The sequence below is a fragment of the Vipera ursinii genome, assembly GCF_947247035.1.
Source record: "Vipera ursinii genome assembly, chromosome: 9".
Lineage (NCBI taxonomy): Eukaryota > Metazoa > Chordata > Lepidosauria > Squamata > Viperidae > Vipera > Vipera ursinii.
This window is the reverse complement of record NC_139523.1, coordinates 4,403,154-4,421,245: the sequence shown is the minus strand read 5'-3', so window position 1 is coordinate 4,421,245 and position 18,092 is coordinate 4,403,154. Positions and strand designations below refer to the sequence as shown.

At 44.3% G+C, this 18,092-nt stretch overlaps 2 protein-coding genes across 4 annotated transcripts; one reads left to right on the top strand and one right to left on the bottom strand.

Moving 5' to 3' along the window:
* Window positions 1-98: 98 nt before the first annotated feature.
* On the bottom strand, window positions 99-9,025 carry EIF3I (eukaryotic translation initiation factor 3 subunit I; the record flags this gene model as incomplete). Its single annotated transcript, XM_083369635.1, has 11 exons — window positions 99-416; window positions 508-600; window positions 787-860; window positions 1,327-1,416; window positions 2,585-2,695; window positions 4,768-4,895; window positions 5,001-5,150; window positions 6,485-6,550; window positions 7,200-7,287; window positions 7,906-7,998; window positions 8,951-9,025. 11 exons carry the CDS (start codon window positions 9,023-9,025, stop codon window positions 335-337), a joined length of 1,050 nt encoding a protein of 349 aa, XP_083225761.1. The 3' UTR covers window positions 99-334.
* Window positions 9,026-9,246: 221 nt separating this feature from the next.
* Window positions 9,247-18,092, top strand: TMEM234 (transmembrane protein 234). Of its 3 annotated transcripts, none has more exons than XM_083369944.1 (5): window positions 9,247-9,730; window positions 13,599-13,750; window positions 15,721-15,787; window positions 16,735-16,827; window positions 16,956-18,092. In XM_083369944.1, exons 1-5 carry the CDS (start codon window positions 9,718-9,720, stop codon window positions 17,030-17,032), a joined length of 402 nt encoding a protein of 133 aa, XP_083226070.1. In that variant the 5' UTR covers window positions 9,247-9,717; the 3' UTR covers window positions 17,033-18,092. The 3 variants fall into 3 exon arrangements, with proteins under 3 accessions (XP_083226070.1, XP_083226071.1, XP_083226069.1); XM_083369945.1 differs by lacking the exon at window positions 9,247-9,730 and adding an exon at window positions 12,489-12,586; XM_083369943.1 differs by lacking the exon at window positions 9,247-9,730 and having other exon boundaries at window positions 13,244-13,750.

The following is an 18,092-nucleotide window of genomic DNA, read 5'->3' as shown; positions in this document are numbered from 1 at the left end:
CGAATGATGTAACACTGAGTCCTGAAGCCAACAAATCATACACATGATGGAAATAGTAATAGTAATCTACTTGTACCTAGCTAGCACATTCATACATATTTCTTTTCATTTTTGTAAAGGAAGAATTTATTATCCCTGTCTCACATTATAAATATGGCAACGGGAGCTGTTCCAAGAATGTACAAGTAGAGAGATTCTCCCACAGAGAACCAGCAGCTGCAGCAGCAAGTCATCCTTTGCTTCTTGCCCTTAAGCATCGCTCAAGGCAAGCAAGATCTCCGTCCTGAAGGAACTGCAAAGACCAACGAGGCATCGGAGGACAAGGAAGCGGCACTCAAGCTTCAAACTCAAATTCAAAGTACTGGGGGTCAAAGTAATGGATGCGGACGTAGCCATCCTCTCCGCCACTGCTGTAACTAGAAGCAGAAGAAAAGGAGTGAAATTCCTGGTGTTCTTGGTCCTAAGTCTTGATGAAACCAAACAGCCAGAAATATCTATGATGCTTACCTCTTCCCATCAGGGTGGAAAGCAACGCTGTTAATTGGCCCAAAATGGCCTTTGACTCTTCCAAATTCTTCCTCAACGCCCAGGTGGAAAAACCTAGAACAGTAGGTAAGATGCAAAGAGATATCCACCATTAGAAAGGAATAATGGGCAACTCTTCAGTGTAACTTGGTCATGAAGTGATGGCCTTACTCTCTAGAAAACAGTTGGGTTTCATGCGAACACAGTAGAGGAGAGTGAATCATTGCCACATCCCTCATATCCAGAACTAAACAAGCTCACCTGGCCTCAAACTTTCCAATTCTGGTGGAGGTGGTTGTCACATCCATGGCTTCCTGTCCACCGCCCAACACCACCTGCCAGAATAAAAATAAAAGGATGAGACCCATTCCTTTGGTTAGGAGCAGATTTACCAACAGATCCGTTTACTGCCATGGCTTCAGATTTGGTTATCCTACTTGGTTACTCATAAGAAAACTGACCACGTTTTGATATTCCATGCCAACTCGAAGAAAGGAATAAACACTCTAAATTTTAGACTATTTGGGAAAACCCAAACTGTATAGATATAGGACCTCTATGTAAGAAAACATTGCTCGTGTGCCAGGTTTAGAGCTCTGCCACTTGATCTCTCAATATTTTCCCATTTCCTGTACAGCAATCAAGCAGAGCCCAGAAGCTGTCAAGAAGCAAAGCATCCAGAAGCTAACACAGACACTTTCATCTCACAGACAATTTTACCTTTGTAAAGGACCTGCACAATCCACACAACTCTCATCCTAGGCAGATGTCACACAAAAAAATAGTGGGGGGAAAACATACATGATCAAAGATGGGGGAAAGCGCTGCGGAGTTCACCGGCCGTTCTGTTCGGAAAGTCTTTAGGTGGTCAAGATTTGTAGAATCAAAGAGCTGCAAGAGAAATAGATCTATCAGGGCTTTGGGGGGGACTTCCCCAGTATCATCTGGAAATGCCAATTACAACATCAGCCCCAAGCAACACAGCAGTCACTTCCCAGTGTTGTGGACAACTGTTCCAACAAAACTGTGCTTGGAAGCTGAGTAGGGCAACTAGAATAAGCCCTGGAAATCGAAAACAGAAACAAAACCAAACTCTCCCTGAGTTCTGGTGAGAGTTGAAAAAACTTCCTGGGACCGCTAATTTGTGTGCCGATGCTTATATTTACGATTTGTAGGAAGGATGCCAAATAACATAAAAAAATGCCAGTACGGCAACAAATGTTTTAGAGAAAGTTTAAGAAGTTGTCTCCAGCCAAGAGGCCCATCCTCAATTTGCCAGCTGAGCCCAAACAACTCCTCTGAAATTTGAGTCACAAAAGGAAGGCTCTTGGGGGCCAGGTTTTATGGCCCTGCCACCTCTCCAACTCCAGAGTTGCTCAGTTTAGGTGACAGCAAAGGAAGGTTAGATATTAATGAAAATTACCACCAAAAAGGGAAATAATGATCTGATTGAGGATAGAGCAAAAATGTTATTACCTCAAAACTTGCACTGGCATGGGTCTGGATTATCTCAGGGAGCACCTGCTGCCAGCATCAGCCTCCCACCGTCCTGTGCGCTCCCACAGGGAGGCCCTCCTTAGGGTTCCGCCGGTTGGGAATGCCGGCGGGTGATTCCAAGGGGGAGGGCATTCTCTGTGAGTGCGCCCACCCTTTGGAACGAACTGCCGGTAGAACTTTGGACTGCCCCGGACCTTCGCTCGTTTCACCGGGACCTGAAAACTTGGTTATTTGATCTTTCTGGCCTGGACTGAGGGGTTTTTTAATTTAATTTTAAATTTAAATTTGTTTTAATTGTGGGCTAGTTTTAATTTAATTGTATTTTAATTGTATTTATTTGTATTGTTTTAACTCGCCCTGTATACCGCCCTGAGTCCTTCGGGAATAGGGCGGTATATAAAATCAAATAAATAAATAAATAAACAAACAAACAAATAAATAAATAAATGTGATAGGAAGAGCTAACTTGTCTAAGCAGCCTCTCTTCCAGAGGTTAATTGAAAAATGCAGGTGACAGGACACCACCTTTTGCCAGCAATCAGCAGCAGCAGGAGAGACTCACCTTGGCAGTGTTATCCTTGGAGGCCGTGACAAACATTGTCATGTCTCTGGAAGTCTGGATGTCATTGATCTGTTTTGTATGCTCTTTCATGTTCATGAGGACCTCTCCTGACTGGAAGAGAAGGAAGTGAGCACAGGAGAGACATTGCTATTTTACTCCAAGCTTGATTAGTCTAGTCTCTAGTGGTTAAGGCAGTAGGCTAGAAACCAAGAGATTGTGAGTTCTAGTCCCACCTTAGCCACGAAAGCCAGCTGGCTAACTTTGGGCCAGTCACTCTCTCTTCTTCTTGTAACTATCAGTCAGCAAGAACCTCCAAAAGGTTCTGAGGTCACATGAAATCACCACCTTGATGCTAAATTAAGCAGGGCAATAATAAAGCACGATTCCCATTGAGAATTCTTGGTTCAGTCCTTGAATCCCATGCTGGATAAATGTCCTCTAAGATATCCAGACTAAAAAACATAATGGCAGGATTATCATCCTCTTTTTGAAGAATACAAAGACTCAGCTGAGAGAATGCTACCTTGCTTAAGGCAACGAAAGGGAAATCAAGTCATACTTAATAAAATAACAACGTTGTAAGGGACCTTGGAGATCTACTAGTGACTAGTCCAACCTCCCTGCTCAAGCATGAGTCTCCATACCATTCCGGACAAATGGTTACTTTTAGTTACTACTCTCCAAGAGTTATTTGGCTGTTCCCTTCCACTGGAGGTGGAAGGTCGAAACTACAGAGAAATGAAGAAAAACCACCAGCTGCAAATGACACCAAAAATTCAATGACACCCAATGACACTTGTCTTGAATAGCTTATTCTTCACAGGCAATCTTATCAAAGTAGTATCAAAGACCTGCTTGAACTTGAAAATGCCCTTCATCCCTTAAGCTTGTTTAACCAAGATGGATGACCCAGGAGAGGGTCCCTTTCTCAGAATTATGTCCCCCTTCGGTTTCACGTTGGCTGGACTCATCAGTCAAGAGTCTAAGAGTGGGAGACAAGATGCCTGTGTCACCACGAATCACTAAAGGCTCTGCAAGGCTCTCATCTGCAGATCAACAGAGGCTCTGGTTAAAATTGGGCTTTAAAGAATAGATGGGTTAGTTGCTGGGGTGATGCCCTCCCTCCTGATCTGCTGGTTTTCATGACCAGAGACCCCAAGACTTTTGCTTCTTGGGAATTTCAATTTGCTGCCTAGTGATGTCGAGTCCAGGAAGTTCAGGAGATGAACTCCATGGCAACCATTGACCTATTCCAGGTCAGGGAAGGCCTGATATATTCCACTAGCTAAACTCTAAATCTATCTGTTGTCTATGGGGAGTTGCAGTGTGATTTGGCACAGGAAGGCAGTCATCAGTTCACTGCCAGCGAATTACTACCCAACTCGGTCACCCTACCACAACCACCAGGTAGGAAGACAAGGTCCACTTGATCATCCTAGGCAGCTGATAAGTGAAACATGGGGTATTCACTGAAGATCTGGTGGATAGCTCAGCTAGGGGCTCTTCCTGGACTTGCAGCTGACCTTGTCCAAGAGGGCTTTGGCCCAGCTCCATTCCATATACTGGAAGGATTGGGAGGCCCTCCAGTCACCAATGCTCTAGCCACCTCATAATTAGACTATGCAATGTGGTTTATTTAAAAACTACCAGAAGTTACAGCTGCTCCAGAATACGACGGCACAAACAGTAATGGGAATGTTTTGGTACACGCACGTGACTGCACAGGTTGCACTGGTTACCAATAAATTTCAACAGCAGAGTTAAAGAGTCGTCACCTATAATACCTTTTATGGCACAGAGCAAAAGACCACCTATCTGCTACGGTTTCTGTCTCTCTCTCTTAAGATTGGATAGAGTTGGTGAGCTTTAGGTCCCCGTGATCAAAGAATGTCATCTATTGAGACGCACAGAGTATGTTTTCTCTGTTGCGGTGGCTGCTGTCATTTGGCTACAACCCTGTTGATGTTCCAGAAGTTAAAAATGTATCGGCCTCCCAGGCTTTGGCGTAGGGTGACTGTGGTGTCCCATTTTTTTTGTTTTTGTATTTGATGTTAGAGTAAGTAAACTGGAACCTTCTGAACCCACTGACAAAAACATGATATCGAAGACAAACTTGGACTGCCCGGCTGAGGCTGGTTACCTTCTTGATGGGACACAAGTACCCTTTATGAATCCATACCAACCTTTGCACTGAACTGGTTCAGCTCCCCATTCTCATGCCCAACAATGATGAATTCTCCAAGGGGACCCCAAACCGCACTGGTAATTTTGGACTCACTGCAGGGGATCTTCATGTACGGTTCATTGTCCTCTGGAGACAAAAGGAAACAAGGTACAAAGTTGGTAAACACCGACTTTGAAGAAGGACAATTTCCCCACCTTAACTTTGATTCTAATCTACACCTGAAGGTCTCACCGAGCTGGCTGGAGTCTCGAAGGTCGAAGAAGTTCACAAAACATTGGTAGCCCATTTGCTTATCTGTGGAAAACATGATGATATTCCCTCCAAAGTCAAAGCCACAAGTCCTCACAGCTGAGTTGGTCTTGACTAAAGCAAGTTGCTTTCCTAAAGAGGGGATGAAACACAAACAATAAGTTCAACCTGAGAGACCCACTGCTCCCTCAAACTCAGAATTATCTCCTCCAGGGGTCTCCAAAGCTTCGGGTCTACAGAAAGTGTCTACAGACAACTTACATAACCTAGTCAGCTACAGACATAAGAGATGCACACACACAACTTCCAAAATATTAACTTAGGGTTACTTTTCAGTGGCTGAGCATGTTGCGCAACCCCAGCTTGTTTGACTTCATTTATGGTTCATGATTATGATTATGAGAATCCTGGAAATGGGCTTTAATCCTGTAATCAGACTGAAATGTGTCAGGTGTATCCAGCCATCCCTGCTTCTGACGTCTCTTGGAATTAGAAAAGTTTGTTTTCATCACCAGACAGTTCTTCACCCCAGGTACATTTAGATTCATCAATGGACTGCACAAAAAGATGCCTTCAATGGATCTGAGATTCTTAGATATAATCCTATGCCTGAGGATATGGATCTCAATAGCTCATTCTCGCTTTAATTGGAAGAGGAGACAAATGTTCCTAATATTTTCATGATGGGGGAGCAAAAACAAGGTACTTCTTAGCCAATTGCTGGAAAAACCACCAGCAGCAGATAAGAGAAAGTACAATAACAGTACAAATAGTCCTCAATTTATAATCATTTGTTTAGCAACCATTTGGAGTTTGGCACTGAAAAAGGTGATTGATGACCAGTCATAAATTGCACTCACAAGTGTTGCAGCATCCCCATTAACATTTCGGGGCTTGGCAACCAGGACGTTATTTATCACAGTTGCAGCGTCCTGGGTTCATGTGATCACCATTGGCCACTTTCCTAGCTGGTTTCCAACAATCAAGGTCAATGGGGGAAATTAGATTAACAACAACTGCAGTGATTCTCTTAACAACCATGGCAAAAAGGTAAAGTTCTCACTTAACAACTGCCTTGCCGAGCAACAGAAATTCTGGTCCCAACTGTGGTTGTAAGTCAAGCACTACCTGTACTGTAAAAAGGCAAGTACAGCAAGAAAAACCAAGTACTGCAACATTAGCACAAAAGCAAAGAGGTCTACTTTTCACCCAGTGAGATCAGCATGCTCCTTTGCCCCCTCCCCTGGCTGCTCAATAGATGTTGATTCAGGTGAGACCTACACTTCAACTTGTAAAAATGCTTACACTATTCACACATGAATCCTAATTCTGACATGAGTTTCCAGATACAAATTCTGTATCAGTACACACAGGGAAAGCAGTCAAACTCCATTCTCCTCCCCTCCCAACATGACATTTTTCACCCTGCATAATCAGAACATTCTTCCTCATGCATTGAAGTTTACCTGTTTCACAGTCCCAGAGCCGACAAGAGTTGTCTGCTGAGCCGGTCAAGACATGTTTTGTGTCCCCTGAAAGAGCAGTCAAGGAGCCACACAAAATAAATAATGAGCAGCAAGAAACAGAAATGAATTATGGCAGAGTTTCAAAATATAAAGCCTGTGAATTAAATACACACACACACTATTAAAACTGTGCAAACTTTAACTGGGCAAAACAGTGTAGCATACAGCAAAACCTTTTCAACCAAGGAACCTCCAATGGGTTAACTTACAGAATGCATCCAAAAGCTGGAACCCATGATTCCTGTGAAACTGACCTTTGGTAAATTATGTTATGACAAACAGTATCATAAAGCATTTTATGACAGAATGCAAAATAAAATAAAATATTTCTTGTGAATTGTCATTTGACTGTGCTATACAATTCAACATGGGTTACTTCCAAGACAGATAAATATCTGAACATGTCCTTGAATTTTTAAAAACTTCTCCATACATCACAAACTCTACCATTGTTGAAGGCATTAAAGAATCTGGTAGGAAAATATCTCTGAAACAATAACACAATGATTCATGGGTTGCTGAGTTTGTGAGAGAGAAAAAGAGATCTTTCTACTCTTGTTAACTGAAGACAAGAGGATCATTTCCAATATATACATGAGCTATTCTCAGGCAACCTGGAAAAAATGTGATTTTGTACACCACAACCAAAGGATACAATCAGCATCCACACACCAGACTGCGCCAGTGTGGCCAGTGTATGTGCCAAGTCTCTCACCATTGACAGAGTACCAAACATTAACAATCTGATAAAAGAAAAATACAATCATATCAAAATTAGTACATAATAATCATTCTGATTAAATTGGACCATTAGTCAATAACGTCTAGACAAGATACATTGACTTGAAATTGATTATATAACACACTGAGTAAAATTAGAAAGTAGTAAGATATCAATTAATGATGAATGAAGGAGAATCATTAATACAACTAAATCCACTGACAAATAGGTGTCACAAACTCTTGATTATTAACTCTTGGATTATTACAGGTTGTGAAGAATATTGTGAACAAATCATTCTGACTAGATTTTAATAGACTATGATGACCAATATTCACTGAAATAAAACCAAACCACCAAAAGTTTTAACTGTGGCTGACAGTCACCCTACAAACAGCTGTGTTCTTCCACCACATATTGTTTAAATTGTCTTTCAAAGACAGTCATTTGGCCAATGCATCATATGCACCTTTCTTTAGGGTGAGAGAGATTTAAAAATCAGGGTGCCCAAGTTTCATGAAAGGCAAAAGATACAGATCCATTGTTGGCATATAGATGCAATTGATTTTGAAAAAAAGTTGTCTATTTTTCTTCCTTCAAAAAACAAGTAATCTAAGGTAACCGTTCAAAGATAACATACCGGATCTTTTGCTACTGTAAAAAGCAAATCACCTTCCCGATTATACTTGATCTGAGTAATTGACCTCTCATGGCCTTGCAACAAAATAGGTTTCTGTAAAGAGAAATTTTTAAAGATGTTAACACTGCTTACTTGCCAATGACAATGTTAGAAAATATTCCTGTCATTTATAATGCTGCTGCTATTCAGCTGTAGAAAGAGGGATAAAATAATAACATGTTAGGGAACTGTAATATCTTAAATTTATTTATTTCAAGCGTGAAGATCTGGAGATAGATGCTGGGGCAGGTGAGAAAAGATGAGATCATTCAAGTTTAAAAGAAAAGCTAAGTATCCCTTAAGAGGTTTAACAACTGAGAAACCAAACTGACCATACTTGCCATTTACGTGAATTTAATAGGATGTAATTCCTAGTAAATAGGCCAAGAACTACAACTTGGGTATAATGAACTTCTCTTTTCATGCGCATTCTTTCCCCAATAACAGGAATGAGATGCCCAGGGATGTACAAGACACTTCTAGCATACAGATGTACACACACAATAGCTTATGACATTTAGATTCGTTATTTTTGGTCATTATGTCTTTGAGCTACCCTTAAGATATAAAACAAATCCAGGAATAATCTTTCAGGCTACCGTTATACTGCTTTCCTAAACAATGAGACTTATTTCTCTGTTTTCTATTTTTCTGCATTGGTTTTTATTGAGGCAGTTTTAATTAATTTTTATTTTACTGCAAGCTACTCCGAATCGAAGAAACAGATACAACGCTTATAAAAATGTCGATTTAGCGCCAAAGCGAACCGTTTTCTCTTTTTAGGGAACGTTTTCACGTACTGAGGACCCTGATCCGGGGCACGTTTACACTAGCTTCCCGTTGACTCGTGAGATCTTTTCCCAATAACTTTTTGAACCCAGGAAAAGCAGCAGGCCCACCGTTGAGAAGCGACCGACGTCTGAATTTATTATCTGACTTAACTACTTTAAGCGAGATAACTAAATTATTATTCGCCTTAAGGAATCCAAGAGACGCAGAGACTCACCATGGCTGCGCAAACAACGCCGGCAGCACGAGCGGAAGGCGCAAAGAACCATTTCCGGGGTGAGGCCGAAGGCATCACTTCCGGGTCAAGCGGAAAGGAAGAGGCCCTGCAAAGCCTAGAAAGGGAGAAGCGTATTGGATAGACTAGGGGTAGGCAACCTCGGCTCTTTTATGACTCATGGACTTCAACTCCCAGAATTCCTGAGTCAGCATAGCTGACTCAGGAATTCTGGGAGTTGAAGTCCATGAGTCATAAAAGAGCCGAGGTTGCCTACCCCTGGGCTAGACATTCACTTCCGGTGCTGTTCAGAATGCCGCCATTGGCGGGGCAAGTAGAATTTCCTATCAAGAATGTGTACTTTTCAAGGCTAATAAGGACAGATGGTCCTTGCATAACGCTTCGCTGTCCTCCAATAGCTTTTCATTTGAACAAAACAACTTGGAATGGATCGCATCATTGGAGATCTAAAAGGACCATTGCCTTGGAAATCTTCCACCTTCTCTCTCCATAGAAAGGTCAACCTCATTCGCCCTCACCCTGGGCCTCCAACAAAAGACCGGAAGTGTGACAATACATGAGCGGTTGATTCTCTTGGGGCGCGAAGGCCGCTGTTCCACCCCCCACCCCACCCCACCCCAAAAAAGAAGCTTAAGAGAGCAAAATGGAGGACTGAGTCAGAGAGATGCCGAGAGCAACACCCTCCCTACGGCTGACGGCTGTTTTCCATTAAGAAATGCTTTGCGGGACTCTATGGTGCCCCGGTCGCCATGGCGTCGCTGGGTAAGGGAGCCACTTCCGGTGCCTCAGAAATTCGGGTGGGGGGGGGGGCGGAGGAGAGGGATAAGAGGAGAAAAAAGCCCTTAAGAAGGAGAGCGTTATGATTGCTCCTCGCCGGAGGCATTAGGGCAGAGGTCTTCAAACTTGGCCCTTTTATGACTTGTGGACTTCAACTCCCAGAATTCCTCAGCCAGGCATGCTGGCTGAGGAATTCTGGGAGTTGAAGTCCACAAGTCATAAAAGGGCCAAGTTTGAAGACCCCTGCATTAGGGATTCTAATAGTAAAGGTCCTGCTAGCGGGGGATGATGGGAGCTGTAATTCCAGCGCCTGAAGCGGTCGCTAGGCCGAAGCGAGTCAGCTTCGTGCCATTGCCTCACCCCCCCCTCGGAGAAACTATTACGGCTATGTATATTGTCCTCTCTCCCCCCCCCCAAAAGGGAGCTCAGAATTGCTTGAAAACATTGGGAGGAGTGGGGGGAGGGGGGGCTTCTAGAAGTTGGGGAGGGACACTGACCTCCCCCGTCCCTCCGGGTTGGCAAAGAAGACTTGCGTTGTCAAACTCAATTTCATTGAGGGCCGCATCAGCATTGCGGTTGCCCTCAGGGGGCCTGGGTGGGCGTGGCCTACTGGGTGGGCGTGGCTAGAGTGCGTATGGACTACTGGGTGGGCGTGCCTAGAGTGTGTGTGGCCTACTGGGTGGGCGTGGCTAGAGTGTATGGCCTACTGGGTGGGCGTGGCTAGAGTGGTATGGCCTACTGGGTGGGCGTGGCTAGAGTGCGTATGGCCTACTGGGTGGGCGTGGCTAGAGTGCGTATGGCCTACTGGGTGGGTGTGGCTAGAGTGTGTATGGCCTACTGGGTGGGCGTGGCTAGAGTGTATGGCCTACTGGGTGGGCGTGGCTAGAGTGCGTATGGCCTACTGGGTGGGCGTGGCTAGAGTGCGTATGGCCTACTGGGTGGGCGTGGCTAGAGTGCGTATGGCATACTGGGTGGGCGTGGCTAGAGTGCGTATGGCCTACTGGGTGGGCGTGGCTAGAGTGCATATGGCATACTGGGTGGGCGTGGCTAGAGTGCGTATGGCCTATTGGGTGGGCGTGGCTAGAGTGCGTATGGCCTACTGGGTGGGCGTGGCTAGAGTGCGTATGGCCTACTGGGTGGGCGTGGCTAGAGTGCGTATGGCCTACTGGGTGGGCGTGGCTAGAGTGTATGGCCTACTGGGTGGGCATGGCTAGAGTGTGTATGGCCTACTGGGTGGGCGTGGCTAGAGTGTATGGCCTACTGGGTGGGCGTGGCTAGAGTGCGTATGGACTACTGGGTGGGCGTGGCTAGAGTGCATATGGCCTACTGGGTGGGCGTGGCTAAAGTGCATATGGCCTACTGGGTGGGCGTGGCTAGAGTGCGTATGGCCTACTGGGTGGGCGTGGCTAGAGTGCGTATGGCCTACTGGGTGGGCGTGGCTAGAGTGCGTATGGCCTGCTGGGTGGGCGTGGCTAGAGTGTGTATGGCCTACTGGGTGGGCGTGGCCAGCTCTACATCGTTCGCATAAGGGTGCCTATGGGGGCCAGGGCAGGAGTGGGACAGATCTGAGGGTCTCTGGCAGGAGGAGGGTCTCTGGGCCAGGGCCAAGGCAGTGGGGGCCATTCCCTCACTGTTTCCAGGATGGCTTCGCGGGCCACATGAAACCACTTTGCGGGCCGGATACGGCCCCCGGGCCTTGTGTTTGACATGTCTGAGCTAAAGGAAGAGGTGTAAAGGGGGAGTTGGAAGGGTCCTCAGAGGCCGTCTCGGCTTAGGATCTTCTCCAGTAAATCTGGCCCTTTTCTCAGCCAGGCCGGGCATGCAAAGCAAATGTTCCAGAGCTTCAGTTCAGAGATTGGGAGTCCCATCTAATTAGCCCAGAATTATTGACCCGTGCGAACGGGTTAGGATTTAGGGCAATTGAAAGTTAACATTTTAACAGAATAACAAGAGTTGGAAGGGACCTTGGAGGTCTTCTAGTCCAACCCGCTGCTCAGGCAGGAGACTATGATTTCAGACAAATGGTTGTACAATCACTTCTTAAAAACCTCCAGCGTTGCACCACCCGTGATTTCTGATGGGAGGGCATTCCACTGATAACAGGTAGTCCTTGACTTACAACAGTTCATTTAGTGACTTCGAAGTTACAAGGGCACTGAAAAAAAGTGACTTATGACCGTTTTTCACACTTAAGACCACTGCGGCCTTCCTAGTAGCCTTGTGATCAAAATACAGCCACTTGGCCCACTGATTCATATTTATGACGGTTGCAGTGTCCCGCGGCCACATGCTCCCCTTTTGCAACCTTCTGACAAAGTCAATAACAAAGCCATACTCTCTCAACAACTGTTACAAGCTTAACAATTGCAGTGATTCACTTAACAACTCTGACATAAAGGTTGTAAAACTGCAACAATTCAGCAACAAAAATTTGGGGCTCAGTTGTGGTCATAAGTCGAGGACTGCCTGTACCTATTCTAATTATCCGATGAAAGTTTGGACAGGCTTCACATCAGATCCTATGATAGTGTCAATTTACATTTGCACAGCAAGAACTCTGGCTCTGGGATGCTCTCCTGGCAACTAAGGACTGGACACCCAAGGTCAACTTCTGGACATTGATTGGGGGGCAGGGAGCTGGACCAAGGCCTGCCCAACTTACCAAGTCTCAGCAGACCGAGGCAGATCAGCCAGGCTGCTTCGGAAGCGCAGCAGAGCTGGGCTGGGCCATTGCTAGGCACTGGGAAAAAGGCATGGTCTACTGCCCAATGACTCAAAAGGGGAGCGTCTGAGAAACTGCACATTTCCTCTCCATCTCACCCAAAGGAATGATTAAGTGCTGTGAATCATTTTTCATTAATCTTTGTGGGGTGTTTGCCTGTCTGCAAAATTTAAAAGTGTAGCCCATGATCCCTCATTCAAGAATGTCTGTTTTTGTACCACTTGCTCCTTGATTTTATAAGTAAAGCTCACTAATTTACAGATAGCCTGTCAGAATCCATTGATATCACATTCATAAATGTATGGTTAAAATATTGTGCCTACCGGGATTCTGCCTTACTTGTAGAAGGGGGGGGGGAATTGGTTATTCAGTCTCTAGCTGCTTTCAAAGAACCTTTGATCTGAGGGAATTAAGGGGGGGAAGTGATATGTCTGTCTGGGGCTGTAGGAAAAAGGCAATCAACAAAGGAATGCACGAAGTTCCTTTCTTCCCACGGAAGGACCTGACAACCAGAATTGATGGGATCCTAACCAAATGGAGTTTTGAGGGGAGGGGGGGTTGAACCGGGAATGCTTATATAGAATTGAATGTGACTCAAGACCAGATCCTGTCTCATATCTCCACAACCAATCCTATCCTAGTAAACTTTTTCCTTTTGGACAACTTGGCTCCAAGAGTCCTTATTTCCTAAGATGTGGATTGGGGTGGGTCCTGACATAGCCCTTGACAGACAACCTTAATGGAGCCTGCCTGCCCTCTACAGTTGTAAGTCATGATGATTGTAAAATGGGCCAGTCACATGACCAATGTGATTTTACAATCTTTTTAAGCAGTCATTAAGCAAACAAAGCAGTCAAAGTCTCAAGAAAGGTTTGTAACTTTGAACAGTCGCTAAACAACTGGTTGTAAGTTGAGGACTACCTGTAATAGGATTTAATGCTAAGATGCAATTTAATTAATGCAGGTTAAAATCTACAAAACATCAATATATTTGTATTGAAACAGAAGGGAAAGTTAATTCATAGATTAGCTACTGTCTTTCTTACCAAGAAATACCATCGTAATGGATGAATAACACCTGCTGTGAGTACTTCATTAAATAATTTCTCATGGGATGTCATCTTCTTGCAGGTGATGTTGCAGCTTTGGTTTTGGTAGCAATTCTTTGGGGAACAACCAATCCATTTTTGAAAAGAGGAACTGAGGGTCTGGAGCAGGTAAAGAGAGAAAGCAGACCTCAGCAGGTGCTGGCAGAAATAAAGTTCCTTTGCCTGAATTACAAGGTATTTGCCATTTTACACAGCACTCTTCACACTGCTTTTTCTCATCTTAGCTACTTTAAGAGGTGTGGCTTTCAGTTCCCAGAACTCTCCAGCTGATTGACGTCCACACGTCTTAACGTGGCTAAGTTTTTGAAAACCCTGTTCTAGAATGCAAAACATTCCATCAAGGAATTCTAAGCAGTCCTATGCTGAGTGTCCCACTCACGGAGCCCAGTCCTTATTAATCTGGCACCCCTGCCCTTACCCAAATCTCCTTTGCAACAGGAGTCTGAATTACCTGAGCCTGGGGCCCTCAGCACGGCACCTTTACGCCTGCAGATGTTTCTTTTTAAATGCTCATTAGACCATCCCTCCTGCCTTTTTTTCAAAACAGTCTTAATTATAACATGGAATTGGAAGCTGACTTGTCCCCCATCTCTTAAAAAAAGGAAGAAAAACTAGAAACAGGAACTAACTTTCTGGGGCACTGGCAGTGAGTAAAGGGATGATTTATGAACGGCTATGCCCTTCAGTCTAATGACAGAAAGTGAAGAGGAACTAAAGAGCCTCTTGTTGCGAGTGAAGGAGAGTGCAAAACCTGGGTTGAAACTAAACATTAAGAAAACCAAGATCATGGCATCCGGCCCTCTCAATTCCTGGCAAATAGATGGGGTAGAAATGGAGGTAGTGGCAGATTTTATTTTCCTGGGCTCCAAGATCACTGCAGATGGGGACTGTAGCCAAGAAATTAAAAGACGCTTGCTCCTGGGGAGGAAAGCCATGGCAAATCTAGACAGCACACTAAAAAGCAGAGACATCACCCTGACAACAAAAGTGCGTATAGTCAAGGCTATGGTCTTCCCAGTTGCAACGTATGGCAGTGAAAGTTGGACCATAAGAAAGGCTGAGCGCCAAGGAATTGAAGCCTTTGAACTATGGTGCTGGAGAAGACTCCTGCGAGTCCCTTGGACTGCAAGGCGATCAAACCGGTCAGTCCTAGAGGAGATCAACCCTGACTGCTCTTTAGAAGGCCAGATCCTGAAGCTAAAACTCAAATACTTTGGCCACCTAATGAGAAGGAAGGACTCACTGGAGAAGAGCCTAATGGTGGGAAAGATTGAGGGCAATAGAAGAAGGGGACGACAGAGGAGGTGGTGGCTGGATGGAGTCACTGAAGCAGTAGGCGTGAGCTTAAATGGACTCCAGAAGATGGTAGAGGACAGGAAGGCCTGGAGGAACATTGTCCATAGGGTCGCGATGGGTCGGACACGACTTCGAAACTAACAACAACAACAACAACATGCCCTTCATGGTAGACATTATCTCTTCATGCCCATGAAACAGATTCAGTATGTTCCCATTCACCCAAGAAGTGATCCCTGGCCAGGTTTGGGGGAAGGAAATACTATGGAAGATAATCTGGACTGCACCAGCCTGTTCACATGCACAAGGGAAATTATTCTAAAATTGAGTTGATTTTTTCTAAATCTTACGTTACACTGTCATAAGATAGTATTAAATACTAGCAGGGGGTTGGACTAGAAGACCTCCAAGGTCCCTTCCATCATCATCATCATTATTGTTATTATACTTTTACTTGATACTATTCCAATAATAATCAGGTTTTGATTAACTGCTTCTAAATGCCAGATAAATCTTTAGCATTCTGATTCAGGATATAGTAGCTTTCTGAATGGAGAGGTAATTCCTTGTCTCTATTTCTTTTTCTCTTCTCTGTAAATAAGAATCTTTGAGAAAAGTAGTGTCCATTTTCTTCTCAGACAGAACACTGTTCAGAAAGCTATTAGTTAGCAATGATCTTTTAAAGTAGTTTCAACCCAGGAACATATTTAAAAAAAGAAAAAGAATATAAGATGCATTACAATAACTGGAACACTAGAGACTGCATTGGCCCTGGTGATCAGAAATTGGTTTATATTAAGTAATACTGAAGCTCTCACCATCCAACTGTGTTTTTTTTTCCCTTGCAGTACATGTTGCCATTTATAGTGAACCAGTGTGGCTCATTCATCTACTACCTTGCATTAGCATCCACAGGTTGGTCCTCAATTACTGACAGTATCTATAAGATTTGGGGAGGTGATTTAAAGTAGAAACTCTGATCATTGTGGGGAATTACTGAGACACCTACTGCAGAAAGACATAATTTTAAAAATCTAATTTTTGTGACTGTATTACCAAAATGGGAGTGACTCAGTCCTTAATAGATTTCAGAGCAGAATTACGGTATCTTCATTATAAAAAAAAGAACACTGAGAATTCTGGTGCACATTCAAAGGGAGCAGGGTTTTAATCCCATGATCAGATACTATCTAGACTTCTTTGAGCCCCACTATGGACTGCTCTTTAAAAGGCCAGATCCTGAAGCTAAAACTCAAATACTTTGGCCACCTAATGAGAAGGAAGGACTTGCTGGAGAAGAGCCTAATGCTGGGAAAGGCTGAGGGCAAGAGAAGAAGGGGACGACAGAGAATGAGGTGGCTGGATGGAGTCACTGAAGCAGTAGGCGTGAGCTTGAATGGACTCCAGAAGATGGTAGAGGACAGGAAGGCCTGGAGGAACGTTGTCCGTGGGGTTGCAATGGGTCGGACACGACTTCGCAGCTAACAACAACAACAATGGACACTTTTGGTGCCCTCAAGATATGTTGATTGCAGTTCTTGAATTCCAACCCAACGTGGTTGGAAGAGGCCAGTTAAGGAAGAGGTTTTCTCCAAGTGCCCAGATAAATGAAGCTTGCTAGACAGTTGCTGCAGAACAAGCACTTGTCAATATTGTCCTATTTGAAAATCCCTGAATGTGGAGATCTAGCTAATGTGCTTTTAGGGAGAAAGATTTCCTACCAGAATTATTCCCTAGCTATGAACCAGCCAAACATAACCTTCAGGTGGAGTTTCCATTTCACTAGGGTTATTATCTCCTCAGTGGTTATTATTTGTTCGGATCAAATGATTCTACATTAAATACCCCACTTTCTATTTCAGACTTAACCTTGGCTGTGCCTCTTTGCAATTCCTTGGCCCTGGTCTTTACAGTGGCAACAGGGAAAGTTCTTGGAGAAAACATAGGTGGCACAAGTAGGTGTCTAATGCCTTGATCAAATGCAAATTCTGTCCTCCTTATTGCCATATAATACTCCATGTTCCTCTCTCCAAAGAACAAAGTCTGTAGCTTTGGTTGATTTCCTGCTTTTTCTCTTCTGTAGGGGCTGCCCTGGGAATGCTCTTGACAGTCTTGGGCATTGCCATCTGCATCGCTGCGTCTGGGCACAAAAATCCGTGAGAGATCTCCAAAGAAGAGTCGAAATTCTGTGGAAGACCATTCTTACCTGTGCAACTGCTGATGCCACTCTCAAGAGTTGCAGCATGGGGTAAACAAACCCACGGCTCCATGCTAGAGAGAGCATGGTTCTTCATTTCCTGGCAATCGCTCCTTCACGCTCTTGGGTTCCAAAGAGCTCTGGGTTCCTAGATCTTGTCTTGATCTTCCTGTTAGCCAGAAACCTCGGAGACCCTGAGAAGCAGCAGGATCAGGAGCCTTTGAAGTGAATGCAGAAAGATCTCAAAAGCGATAGGAGTTGCCCAGACAGATCTGATTTAAGATCAGGATCAATTGCTACCATTCAAATAGGGTCTGTGTTGTGAAGGACGAAGGAGCACGTTTTGGCACAAAAGTCTACAACTAGCATTAAGTACTGTTTACATGGCTCACGCCAGATTGATACCCAAAAATACAGTTTTGAAAGTCTAAGTTAGGCTTCAGAATCCCTCATGATTCTTTCATTACAGAATTCCTACTCCTCTAGTCTGGTGTTTCTCAATCTTAGCAACTCGATGATATGTGGACTTCAACTCCCCAAATTCCCCAGCTTCCCAGGGCATTCCGGGAGTTAAAACCCACACACCTTCAAGTTACCAAGACTGAAAAACACAGGTTCATTTTATATATGAATAATGTTAATTTGCATGCATGAGTGGTGTGGTGGCCTAGAGGTGGAGCTCTTGCCTCACAATCAGGATCCTGGGTAGGGGCAGATATTTCTCTGGGCACAAAGAGGCGTCAGGAAGGGCATCCAGCCAGTAAACGCTCAGCTCCATTCGCTTGCCCCAACTTCACCCTGATGCAAGTGATCACAGGACTGTTAAAAAAAAACAATGTGGATGGACAGTATTTAATATTTGTTATGTATATGTAGGGGTGTGGGTCTATACATATGTGTATATAGTATGGTTAGATGTGTGTCATATATGTGTTCCACTTTGAGAGCGGGCAACTAAATTTCATTTTTGATGTGTGCTGTTGTGCCCACAATAAAAAAGTGACAATAAAGGTTATCTAATCT